Below are 12,237 nucleotides of genomic sequence, written 5' to 3' on the forward strand. Positions count from 1 at the left end.
CAATCAATGTTCTGCCCGCACCCGAAAACCGAATCTATTGGAGTCGAACCGGATGGAGTGTGGGGGAGATGATCCCGTTATTCCAAAGCCCGACAGGGCATTCAGCGAATCCAGTAGCCTTGACCGTCGTTTGGAGAAAAAAGCATCCTGTCTCCGAGGTAAATAGATTGTAATTTGTATTTGTATTTGTATTTGTGTACCTTCGACATCGCACCGCGTGGTAAAGAGATAGAAGTGTCTGGCTGGGCCCCCGGCCGAGAACTAAAAAGCAACCAAGCACCGGCCAACGTCTTCCATTTTGGTCTTGATTGGAGACAAACCCAACAAGATGGGAAGGCTAGACGGCAAAGTCATGATTGTGACGGGGTCAGGATCTGGGTTTGGCAGGGGAGTGAGTTTCTTACCTACATGCCTACATACCTACCTACACTCTCATTGCCTTTGTCTTCTGCTTGTCCTTGTCCTTTTGCTCTCCTCTCCCAGCGGGAGAAATACCATGCTGACAATGCGCCAATATCATGTCTGAAGATCGTGCAAAAAGCCCTCTCAGAAGGCGCCCTCGTCCTCGGCATCGACATCAACCAGCCCGGCAACGACGCGACACTCGACTCCCTCCCCACCACCCTCTCACAGAATTTTTGCCCATTTACAGGAAGCGTCTCGCACGAACAGACGTGGCGCGACGCCCTCCAGATGTCTCGCGAGAAATTCTCCGCCCTGCCCGACACGGTGGTCAACTGCGCGGGCTACGTGCACCTGGGCGCCGACGCGCACGCCGTGCCCGAGGACGACTTCGACCGCGTCTGGCAGGTCAATGTGAAGCCGCTGTACCTGACGGTGAAGGTGGTGGTGCCGTGCTGGATCGCCGGCAAAGTGGCGGGGCATGTCATCAACATTGGGAGTATTGGGTCGAGGAGGCCGAGGGCCAGCACCATCTGGTACACGGCGAGTAAAGGCGCTTTGGATACGGTGCGTGCGTATCAGTTACTGTCTTTCCTTGTCCGGTCTTTGTCCAGTCCCACGGTTTTCTTTGAAACCCAGGTTGTTTTGGATGGGTAGTTATTGCCCCGGGAAAAAAACTGATGTGATGGTGACTTGAGTTGACTGACCGAGTGGTGATTGAGAGGGATTCCAGGCAACCGAAGGTCTCGCCGGCGCGTATGCCAAAGACCGAATCCGCTTTAATATCGTGAGACCGTCGTTTGGGAACACACCCATGTCAGTAATAAGGCTTTTTTTTCTTCTTCTTCTCTTGGAAGGAAAGGAGGGGGGGCGATTATCAAGTCTTTTTCAAGAGCCGGAACAGACCAAGAGCTGAACACCCTCTCCCTCTCCCTCGCCCTCGATTTACCTTACTATGTACCTAACCTTTCTGTTCGTTGTTTATATACAGGGCCCCCCGCGTCCTCGGAAAAGTCGACTCTACCTTCACAGAAGAGGACGAAGAAGGACGAGCCAAACGCCTCGCGACCCTCCCGCTCGGCCGGCTCTGCGAACCCGAAGACGTCGCCAACATGACGGCCTTTCTGGCCTCGGATGAAGCGAGGTATATCACGTACGTTGTGTTCTCTCCTCCTAGGGCCCCATCTTCCTCTCTTGCCTGAAAAAGGATAAACATGGTCACAATCGATGAAAATTGCTCAGGTCGACTGACTGACTGACTCGCTCTCTGGCTGACTCTGGCCGGGGATATACAGTGGCGCCGGATTCAACGTCGACGGCGGAAGATATGTCTCTTGACCGACACCCCATTGTCCTCCTCCTTGGAGCTCTGGACCCAGATCCCAGGGAAACTCGGAACTAACACATCAGTGATCATGGTGCCGGCCCATGACTTGTAGTGTAGATGCACCGAGGACAGTGTATGCATCTACAAATATGGAAATGTGGGGACACTTTGCAATGTGGAATTCTAGAAAGAAGGGCATTTACTCAAAACATTTTTTTTTAATTTCTTTTCTGGGTTTCTGCATATCCCCTTTCTCCCTTTTTGGGGGGTTTTTTTTTGGTTTTGACATCTGATTTTGTTCCCTCCGGCGTAAGTTCCAGCAATCATCTGAGTGGTGAATGGTAGGTCAGGCTCGACATATCCAGCGAACTCCCCTGGTGTTTCGTCTGTTCGATGATTCGCCTTTGTGGATGCATAGCAAGCTTTCTTTCTGCCCATCCAGCACTCCACCAACTGGCCCAGCGACTCAATCACCCACTGAACACTCCAAGTAGACTCTGACAAGTGTCGAAAGTAGTCCAGCCCTGTTGCACGAAGCGTACCGACACCCGCTGCGTTGAGCCGCGCCACGCCACAACACACACTTGCACTCCCCTTCCGTAATAGCGACTATTCATTCTCTTCCTGCTCACCAAGACTCAACTCACCCATGTCGTGCACCACAGCCTCGTCCTCGAAATCCTCTTCGACCTCTTCAAAATCCTCCCTCCGCAAGATCTTACCATCCATGACTCGTCCCATATGGGTGTGAGTCCATTCGATTCCGGCTCGTCGCATATCGATGAATTCCTTGATCCAAGGCACAGGGCTGGTCCGGAAAGTACATTCCGTCCACCCGTTCGCTTTTCGACAAGAAGGCGACACAAAGTTGTCGGTTGCCACCTGTCGCTTGCGGAGTGTTCGCTCTCCATCAAAGAGCCCCGTCAGCGTACAAAATTCCTGGTAATGCTCAAAGGAAGAAAAGTACAGCTGACCTGCAAAAAGGCCGAGCAGGGCAATGGCTTGTGGGCTGATCTCGCCAGAATTGTTTCTCGCCGGGAATTTGCAGATGTCGAGGCTATCGAACGACGCCATGTTCCGAGAGGTACGGGCCTGATACATGTACAAGGTCGATCTCTTCGACCGCTGAATGTCCGGCAAAAATGCGTTGGCTTCATGCGGGCTGATGATGATAGGTTGTGCCATTCCCTCCATTTTCAACACCCACTGCACTGGTCTCAAAAAACCGTCGTCACGAGAACCGTCATGAGATTCAATGGTTCGCATGAAATCCAGAGTTACCCACACATGCGTGGGAGACTCCAAGGGCATGTAGTAAGGCCTGAGGCGGGTCTGCACCAGGATTTCGAAGCATGGGCGGAGTTCTGTGGGCTTGACGAGAGTAGCTCCATCCCGGCCATTTCGAATAAAATCCAGCAAAGCCTGACAGACGCTGGGAGTGGCAGGACGGACCTCTCGAGGGCGTTGCACCTCTCTCTCTTCTTCAATTTCATGCAAGACCTCTCGCTCCTGTTCTTGCGTGATCCCGCTGTCGTCAATGTCTGCTGACCCAATTCGTTCGAACTCTAGACACAGATCTTGAATAACAAAATCTTGATTCTCCTGGATAGTCGGCTCGAACGGCATTTCCGCTCGGTGATGCCCGCCCACGCAATACAGCTCAGTGACCGGGCGACATTCTCGTTCTCGAACTGTATTCAGATACTGTTGAGAATCCACAATCTTTCCGTTCGACGAAATGTGCCGGGCAGCAGCAAGTCGCCGCCGTGAGTGAAGCAACCCTCGAGATATGTAAAGAGGATCTTGCTTTTTCAGAGCAAGACAAGACTGGTGAATAGCCCAACGGACGACATGCAGGCTGTCAAGCTCTCCGGTTGGAATTCTATTGACGCTTCGAATTGCTTGGTCGACCTCCGGGGGAGCATAGAATCTGACACGTTGAGAGACGGCAAGCTTCCTCATGCGCATACAGGCTTGTGCCAGGTTATCTTTCAGAATTCCTGGTCCCAACAGAACGGCGGCGGTAAAGTTGTCGGGAAGCAGAAAGTCGGTTCCCCTGGTATGGAACTCGTCGAGAAAGATTAGACAGCTTCTCAGCTCATCTTTGAAGATGGAAGACGCAAGTGGTTCGGTTGAGCCATCACGATTCAATACCATCTTCTCGTCGTGTTCCGAAAAGTAAATGGTGGCTATCTTTTCCGGCCTCAGAAGCAGCCATAACTGGGCGATCTCCAGATTTCCTTCTAGCATTTGAGCTCCCACATCGATGATAACATCGAGTGGTCCATCTGCAGTGATGCGTTGCAGCAACTTCTTCGTAGTCAGCCTCTGACCAGATGGTGATGCGGCACAGAAGTATTTCCGGTTATCAAACCTCAACAGGGTACACAGAGTTGACGCTGTGATGTGTCTCAAGTCCGGAAGATCCTTCTGTATGATTGGTATTTTGCTGTCGCACGTGCCACCGAAGCCAACTGTAAGAACTCCTTCGTTTCTACACAGATCCCAAGCCGAGGTGGACAATTTGTATCGAAACTCTTTCGCTGCCGAAAGGAATACAACGTGTCGGAGAAAGAAATTGATCAACTCGGTGTTGATGCGTAGATGGGCATACAGAGTATCCACGCAAGTGGCATCATCTAGGTTGATGGAGTTGATTTTGCGGTATTTTCCAGGAAGCTTGGAATGCTTCACCCAATTATGGTATGCGTCAGCGGGATCTGGCAGCTTGAGCAAGATAAGAAGGCATCTCCTCAAGTCCTGGTGAAGAATGCCTGTGTAATAGAATGACAGTGCGGTCAGGATGATTGCCGCTTCCGGCTGTGCAAACTCAGCACTGGGTGATGGAACTGATTTGGCACGATACGGAACTGCGCTCAAAGTTCGAGTCCGATCCAGCCCATAGTTCACCTGCCAGCGTTTGTGCAGAGCATGACTCAAAATTTGATGTGATACCAGACCTCTGGCCACATAGAGTAGGTTGAGTCTGGAGGAGTTCCGAAAGTGTTGGGTGATCAATTCAAATTGGGCCCCGTCGACGTCCACATTGAGAATGAACGAGCTGATGGCTTGAAGCACCTCTGGATCGCAGTGGCCGAGAGAAAGGCCTGAAAGCTGTCCATTGACGATGGCCTCAGTCACGAACTTTGCCACTGCCGCCGCGCCATCATCGTTGAGCACTCTGAAATGGGGGAAAGCGCCTGGGCCTCGGGCTTCAACTTCGATTCCGGTTGGACACTGGTTGAAAAGCGCATACGCATTTTTCTGGACCAAATACAAGACTTCCAACGAAACATTCCATCGGTCTGGCGCTCCGGAGAGAAGGTTTGCTTCCCCACTCGTGTAGACAAGTTCGTATCCAGGTTTCAACAGCTCGTCGGACTCGTCGAGGACGTCTCTAGCATTGCAATCAAGCCATTTCTGAACGTCGATGAGGTTGGTAGCAAGATGGTGAGTGTCCGGTGTCAGCTTATCTATGCCCACAAGGCGAAAAGAGTTCAGGTATTCTGGTAGAGTCAGCAGTACACCCCCCCCTTCCCGGCATTCCTGATACAGGCTCATCAGTCGCTGGGGTGTTTCAGCGGTTAAATTGGTCTGCCTGGAAAAGGGCAGATAGTAGAGGTTCCTTCCCACCAAGCCTGCAAGAGAGCGTGATAAGATCCGGAGCATTTCTTGTGCAAGTGGTTTCAGCACGACGACTCGGACGAGATGCGAACCTTGAGCAAGTGCTGTTACCACAAGATTTAAAATCACACTCGTTTTTCCCTCACCCATACCCAGTAGAACAGTACCATTTTCCGGCTTGAGCAATTCAGTTGCTACACGGATCTGCACAGGTCGAATGAGAAAGTTGTTTTGGCACTCGAGAAGGAGCCAGTCAGGCCACTCCTCTGGCGACCATGCAGAGTGTGCAGGATTTGCAAGCTCGTTATTGAGAGCGAACGCATCATCGGCAGCAAGGAACTTTTGTAATCTTTCCACACGTTGAGCGGCCGTAATCTCTCTTGCAAATTGGAGAAGAACAGATATCCAGCAAGACGGTACTTTCTTTCGATTGTCAGCGGAGAGGAGCTGAAGCAATGTCAACTCAGATACCTGTGGCCAGAGTCTTGCTGCTACGAGAGCCTCTTGCGTGTCGACACGCGGTCTCAATAACTTGCGGGTTCGACAAAGAATGTAGGAGATTCGGGCTCTAGACTCCTCAAGCTTTTGAGCCAGAACCTCACCAGAAGGCACTTCCATCTTGATCGTGTCCTGGCCCAACCGGCACTTCATAGCCTGGTTGCTGTCATTCAAAAAACTCCCGTAATCACGTACGGCTGTAGAGGTATCGGAAAGTAACTCTTCAGCAATAGCTTCTAGTTCTTCCAAGCTAGAACGAGCTTGGTTAGAATCCAGGAATTGAGGTGTAGTCTTTCGAGACACAAGCTGTGATGATAAATCTCCATCTAATTCAGTAGGCTTGCTGTCGCTGAAAGCCTGCATGGTGACTGGCGTCACGACCATGAGGTCAAGCAGCGAAAAGTGAGTATTTTGACGTGAACAAGGGCTGGCAGGCCCGAGGTCGACAATGAGGTCCGGGACATCTTGGCCATTCCAGACGCTGCTAAAACCTCTGAGCTCATTGTCGTAATTCTCGAGGAGTTGCAAAAAGACATGATTTTTGTGCCAAACGGCAAACCTCCCATTCAGCAGCATTGTCAGATCCGAAATCTCGTAGTGATTCAAAGACCCCTTTGGGGGGAACCGAACGGTGTCATTCGGCCAGGATTCTTGTGCAGCTTCCAGGATCGACTCGCGCTGATTGTTGAGCTCCTGATCAAACTGCCGTCGCTGTTCCGCGATCGCTTCTTCATCGTTTTCCGCATTTACGGATGCCTTGCTCGGGACGAATGGTTTCCGACATTGAAAAATGAGTGTCGAGATCTCCTTGTGATTGTAGCTGTAGCCGTCTCTCAAGTCGTATGAATTGTGTTCCGGGGCTGGGAGGCCCTTGAGAACAGGCGAAGTCGCAAATGCAAAGAGTGATCTCAACTGCGCTTCAATCGCAGGTTGCTTGAATGCTAACAATGACAAGACCAGCATGACATTTTCTTTTGAGGCAGACGGGGATCTGCATAGGCTCATTAGACGAGGGAAGAGTTCTTTAAGGTCCTGGTTCAAGAGACCTGAAAATGAGTTGAAGGTGAATTCCTCGTTGAATCCTTTGACATCTTTCCAAAGCTGAATTGTACTTTTCCAAGACGTACTGACATCAAACGTGGAAGGCGAGGTCTCAATAAGGTTGGCCATAGCAGCCGACGCATAATAGTCGTCATCTAGATCTCGATCCCGTGCACGATAATCTTTGTCCTCGACGGGGAGAGACGTTGATGTAACAGCTTCGCTCGGGAAAAGCTTTCGTGTTCGGTGATGTGATCTGTCCAGCAATGCATAGTCCCCATTGTATGATATGGCACTCACTTGAGAATCAAACAACCAATCTGCCTTCATGTTGTGTGCGATAATAGCGTGGATTGTCCCAAAGAAGATATCACGTTGGGCCATGACTGGTAGGACACCGTTAAAAGTGATGGTCTGCATAGTTTTGAGATGGGGAGGGTAGAAGCTCCTCCCTGGTGTAAGCCGAGCAATCAAAGATAATATGGCATGGGCACGCGGCGACAATGGCTGGCATGTGTAGCAGATGGCATCTGACAAAGCGAACAGGCTCTCTTCAGTGCCCGTCCTGCCGGTCAGAGAGTCAGGCTCCACAAAGCTTGTCACTGCATGTAGGTATGCCTTGTAGAGATGTGCTTCCAGATCTTGACCAATTAGCTGCCCGAGTCTAGCATCGACGCGGAACTGCGAAAAGGTAACAGAATCGGTGTCTCCCAACTGGACCTGAGCGGAGATATGAGGCGGTGCGGCAACTATTCTCACATCACCGTGTGGGATGAGAACTGTTCTCAGGTTTGATCCAGCAATCTTACTCGTCGATCGCAGAATTAGACGAGACTTGAATCCATAGAGTGTTCCTAATGTTTGGTCAAAGTCTATGAAGGCAGAAAGCTCTTTGCAAACCATACGACCTTCAAAGTCGACGTAAAAATGCAGGTGATGGCGAGGAAGCTCAATCTCGATTGTCGAGTTTTGGCTGAATGTGATGAGGATGTGTGCCGATTGCTCAATCGGTCTGAGAGCTTCGCAAATAGTTGACCCAACTGAACTATGGGTATCTATCAAATACTTCTGGCCGGCATACATGGATGTCATAGACCTTGCATGAAGATTAGTGCTCAGGATCCAGTTGCATTCTTCTGAGTGGAAAGGTCGCGCCCGAGGACGGAAAACCACGGTGCCGTCACGCAAGGACATCCAGGGGGTAGTGTTCTCGACGATAACTCGCGGAAGGTCTTCTAGAAAGTGATTGCGATTGATTGCCTCGAAAGTATTATCGTTTTGCTGCGAACGGATGAGTAGAACGTCACCACGCAAGCCGAAATAGACACGATGGCCATGAAAATCATCCTTGGTCATGTACTCCATGTCGTCGATATCAGCAGCGAAAGCGTCCAAGTCTACATCGCCAAAGATGGAGCGGTAGAGTGGATCAGAAGTATACCGAGCAGGTAGCTGAGAAATCGCCCGTCCGGAGACAAGAAGGCTGCCGGAGACTAGATTGTAGTGAACGACTTTAGAAGAAGTCCGATTTGAAATCCAGGAGGAATCATCTGAGTGAACTGTCTGCCACTTGTTAGTGAACCTAGCTGTTGTCCAAAATCTCTTGATACCATCTGTAATTGCGGACTGATGGAGCTCGAGGCTGGCTTGAAGATGTTTCTCGTTTCGTCTCGCAAGGTACGCATCATTCAAAAGCTGTGCTTCACTGCTGCGGGACTTTGTGGCAGGCTGGGATTTTCGGTGCGTGTGCAGGTGAACAGAAGCCTCCACATAGTCTGCCACAGCATCCTGGTCAGAGAACATGGAAGCTTGCGCCTCTGTATCGACGGTATACGTGTGACGACAAAGAATGCATGCATGCAATATCTGACGTGAAAGGTCTCCGAGAGTAGAGCTGTCAGCACGAGCATTTTTCCGTTCAGCGTAGAGTTTGGTCATCTGGCGTATCCAACATAGACCAGAGCGACGAATCCAGAGAACAAGGTCCATGCAGCGCTTCGTGGCGTCTGAAAACGACGACAGCGACATAACCTTGAGGGCCACTTCTAGCAATATAGCCGCCGCCGCCACTTCTTTGAAATTCGCTTCTATTCTTTTGAATGCACTGTTGAGGGCGTCCAGCAACGAAGACGTAAAGTGCTCTTCCTCAAGTACAACCTGAGATTCACGTAGCAGCGAAGTAGGACATGCTTGACCAACTTGAGAGATAGCGTAACGAAAGACAAGAGCTGTTGAGGGAGAGTTGAGGTCGATTTCTGCGGAGGTGATTGCTCCAAGAAGATTGAGTAGTTGGAGTCTTTCCCCAGATCTTAGCGATCCCAAGAGCACAAATTCATGAGAGCCCATCTCTGTAGGGCACTTGGACTGTTGAGAGATGACTTGGTTTTGTGTATGGCTGGTGAAGTTGACATAGCCATTAAAGACACTGTTTGGAGAGTCTGGGAGTTTGATATAGCAATAGCTTCGCAACGAAGGATTTCCGGTCTGGTCTGCTGTCCATAGAGCCGGATTCGAAGCATCATGCATCCTAGGGCGAAGGCCGTTGCTGACCAAGACGGGGTCAACATTTAATGAGGCCTTGAGATAGTGTGATTTCAGAACGGGCTTTACAGAGGATGCCAGAGTGATCCGTCGATTTCTCCGTTGGGCGTACTTCTCAAGTGGTCCGTACGAGAGTAGTCCCTGCTTGGACGCCGACCCGGTGACTTGGGGGGTTCTGCAAACATCTTGAAGCAAGAAAAATGTGGCATCTCGCCAGGAGACAATCGCTTCGGGGGCGGCAAGCTCAAAGATCACTGTTTTGCACAGGGTCTCGTCGTCTGGGAGAGGCCATTCGTGTTTGGATATCTGGAGGTCCTTGGCTTGCTGTTCCTGTTTACATTTCTGGCATTTCTTGTCATGTCGAGGCCTGCCAACATATGGCTTTCCGTACCTGTCGATCCCTTTGGGGATGAAGACGCCACATTTCATTCCATCGACTTCTCTCATCATTCTGTCAAATGTCTTCTTTTTCGACTCCCACTCGTCAGACTTGGCTCTCCGTGCTTGATGAGCATCTTCTTCGACCGTAGCACGTAGCGCCTGCAGATCAGAAGATTGGTCGTAAAATCTCACAGCAAAGCAGCCTGGTGACGGATCGACGAAGAGAGAAGGGCTGGTGTGGGCACACCGTGATCGTCTTGATTTGATGTAGAGTTCCACCTTTGACAGTCTGTCCAGTTCAGTTCGATTGCTGAGAAGAAGAGGTCCAAAGAGAGTGACAGGAATCTCCTGTGGATACTCCAAGAGGAGCGGATATGAAGTAGTTGCAATGATGTCCAGGGCCATCCACAATTCGAACACCGTAAGGAGCATAATGGACATTCGCTCCGCATGTAGCTGGTAGTTCTTCTTGGCTACAGCATAATACTTCTGTATCAGTCCATACAGGCTGCGGCATGCGGCTGTAGTGGACGCGTTGACCGCTATCCAGCTGCTCAAACACTCCTCAACCCAGAGCTCAAAGTCGACAAGACAAAAGAGGACGTCTTTAGCCTGTGTAAAGATCTCGACTTCCGGTAGTTGGTACTTTGACAACACCATTCTACCGGATGACGGAGGGGTGTAAGAAGTGAGTGAGTACTTGAAACCTTTTCGAGAGCGACTCCAGATGTTGTGTATTATGGAGCAACTGTTCTTCAACACCAGGTGGTCTGATACTTCGGTGAGAGGGACAGGTCGAACGACAACTTTGTCTCTATCGACAGTCTCGGCCCATTGACTGCGGATACTGTTGTCGAGTAGGTCTAGGGTCGAGTTGACGGCTTTTTGGACAAATCCCAGCGTGAACAGTCCCAGTTTGGCATTTCGCCTAGCCAATTTCACACGCAGGACGTGGAGAACGTCGGGTCTATTGTCGATGGCCGCAATACCAGCTGCTATCCGAGACAAGAAGAATAACATGAAGTTTTTGTAATGGCAATGTCCCTCACCTTCGAGGTCTGCGTTGACGAGGGCGATGTGAAGGGCAACTTTGGCAGCTAGCCAAACACCTGACCGGCGCCAAGGTAAGTGGGCATTTTTCCAGCAAACATCATCGTGAACGCGTTTGCGGATGGGCAAACTCGACGCCGTTTTTCCACAGCCACCCAAGACACTGAACAGCCACTCGGAGACTGCTCGAGGATGGGCAGATTGCCGCTCCTCAACCACAGTATTGTTTGCCTTCTTCGTGGTTTCCATAGCCATTTTCAATGGTTCAACTGACAGCATATAGATGGCATCTCCAAGGCTTTTGATGAAGGAAGAATCCTCGAGTTTCGACTTCGACAAAAATACCGATCGTGCTGGGAAGTGTCGAATGACGGCGTCTTTAGCACTGAGAACCGCATCAGTCTTTGCAAGCACCTCAAAGCACTCGAAGATGGCTCCGTTTGGCTTGCTTCGAATCAGGATGGCGGCATTTTGGGGTTGAATGTAGAAAAGCAAAACATCTGGAAGGCTGATTAGCAGTGACTGATGATCCTTGTAAAAGCTCTCACCATCTTGATGCCTATGTTCAAGGGTACTAGTAACGACTTCGCGACATGGGGCACCTTGGTGGTAGATGTCGACCCACTTGACTAGTGAGCGTGAGAGTCGCCTCCAGATGGGGCGCTCGTGCCTATAGACAGAAAAGGAAAGCGTAAAGTCGCGCGCGGCATCTAAGATCTCTTTCAGGAGATCATTAGCGCCTGATTCGCCGTGATGTTCTTGTGGTAGTTTCGGGGGAAGGAACACGTGTTCGAACACGAAGCTCACGGCTTCGGCTCTCATTGTGTCAGTGGAAACTTGCCGAGGGACAAGCAGCAAGATGCTGCTTTCCCCCGGATAACGTTGCGAGATTCGATCTCTATGGAACAGGCTGCAAGCTGTAGATTCAAGGTTGATCAAGAAGTTGAAGACGATGAAGAAGGCTTGTACAAGAGGTAGGTGTGGTTTGGCAGACTGGAATTTCAGGAGAGGATATTGGAACGAAATTGATTGTGACCTCTGGTTGACAGGAGATAGTCTTGGCAGATAAACAGAGAAGCCTGTCAAGTGAATGTATAGTGATCCAAAATTGACATCGGGTGTGGCAGAATCACTGGTCGTGGACGATGAGCCAGGTTGTCTTCACCTCCATTTGCCAAGCTCTTCGACCTTCACCCAGCGTGAGCATTGTCTCCTGAATCATTTTGATCTCTTGGCGGTAGTAAAAAAACTCAGAGCTTGTATAGTGGCCAGGCATCATGTTACTGTTGTCGCCGCGGCTGAATGCATCGTCTGCTACGGTGCAGCTCGCCGAACCAGGAGTTGTATATTTAATTTCGGTAGGGATTTTGGGG

The 12,237-nt window shown here is 50.4% G+C and overlaps 2 protein-coding genes across 2 annotated transcripts; one reads left to right on the plus strand and one right to left on the minus strand.

Annotated features, from left to right (window-relative positions):
• Positions 1-328: 328 nt before the first annotated feature.
• Z517_06627 (uncharacterized protein) lies at positions 329-1,059 on the plus strand (the record flags this gene model as incomplete). The annotated part of the gene is made up of 2 exons (XM_013428366.1): positions 329-391; positions 484-1,059. 2 exons carry the CDS (start codon positions 329-331, stop codon positions 1,057-1,059), a joined length of 639 nt encoding a protein of 212 aa, XP_013283820.1.
• Positions 1,060-2,338: 1,279 nt separating this feature from the next.
• On the minus strand, positions 2,339-11,686 carry Z517_06628 (uncharacterized protein; the record flags this gene model as incomplete). The annotated part of the gene is made up of 1 exon (XM_013428367.1): positions 2,339-11,686. One exon carries the CDS (start codon positions 11,684-11,686, stop codon positions 2,339-2,341), a length of 9,348 nt encoding a protein of 3,115 aa, XP_013283821.1.
• Between the last annotated feature and the right edge of the window lie 551 nt (positions 11,687-12,237).

The sequence above is a fragment of the Fonsecaea pedrosoi genome (assembly GCF_000835455.1).
Source record: "Fonsecaea pedrosoi CBS 271.37 unplaced genomic scaffold supercont1.4, whole genome shotgun sequence".
In the NCBI taxonomy this organism is placed as follows: Eukaryota; Fungi; Ascomycota; class Eurotiomycetes; order Chaetothyriales; family Herpotrichiellaceae; genus Fonsecaea; species Fonsecaea pedrosoi.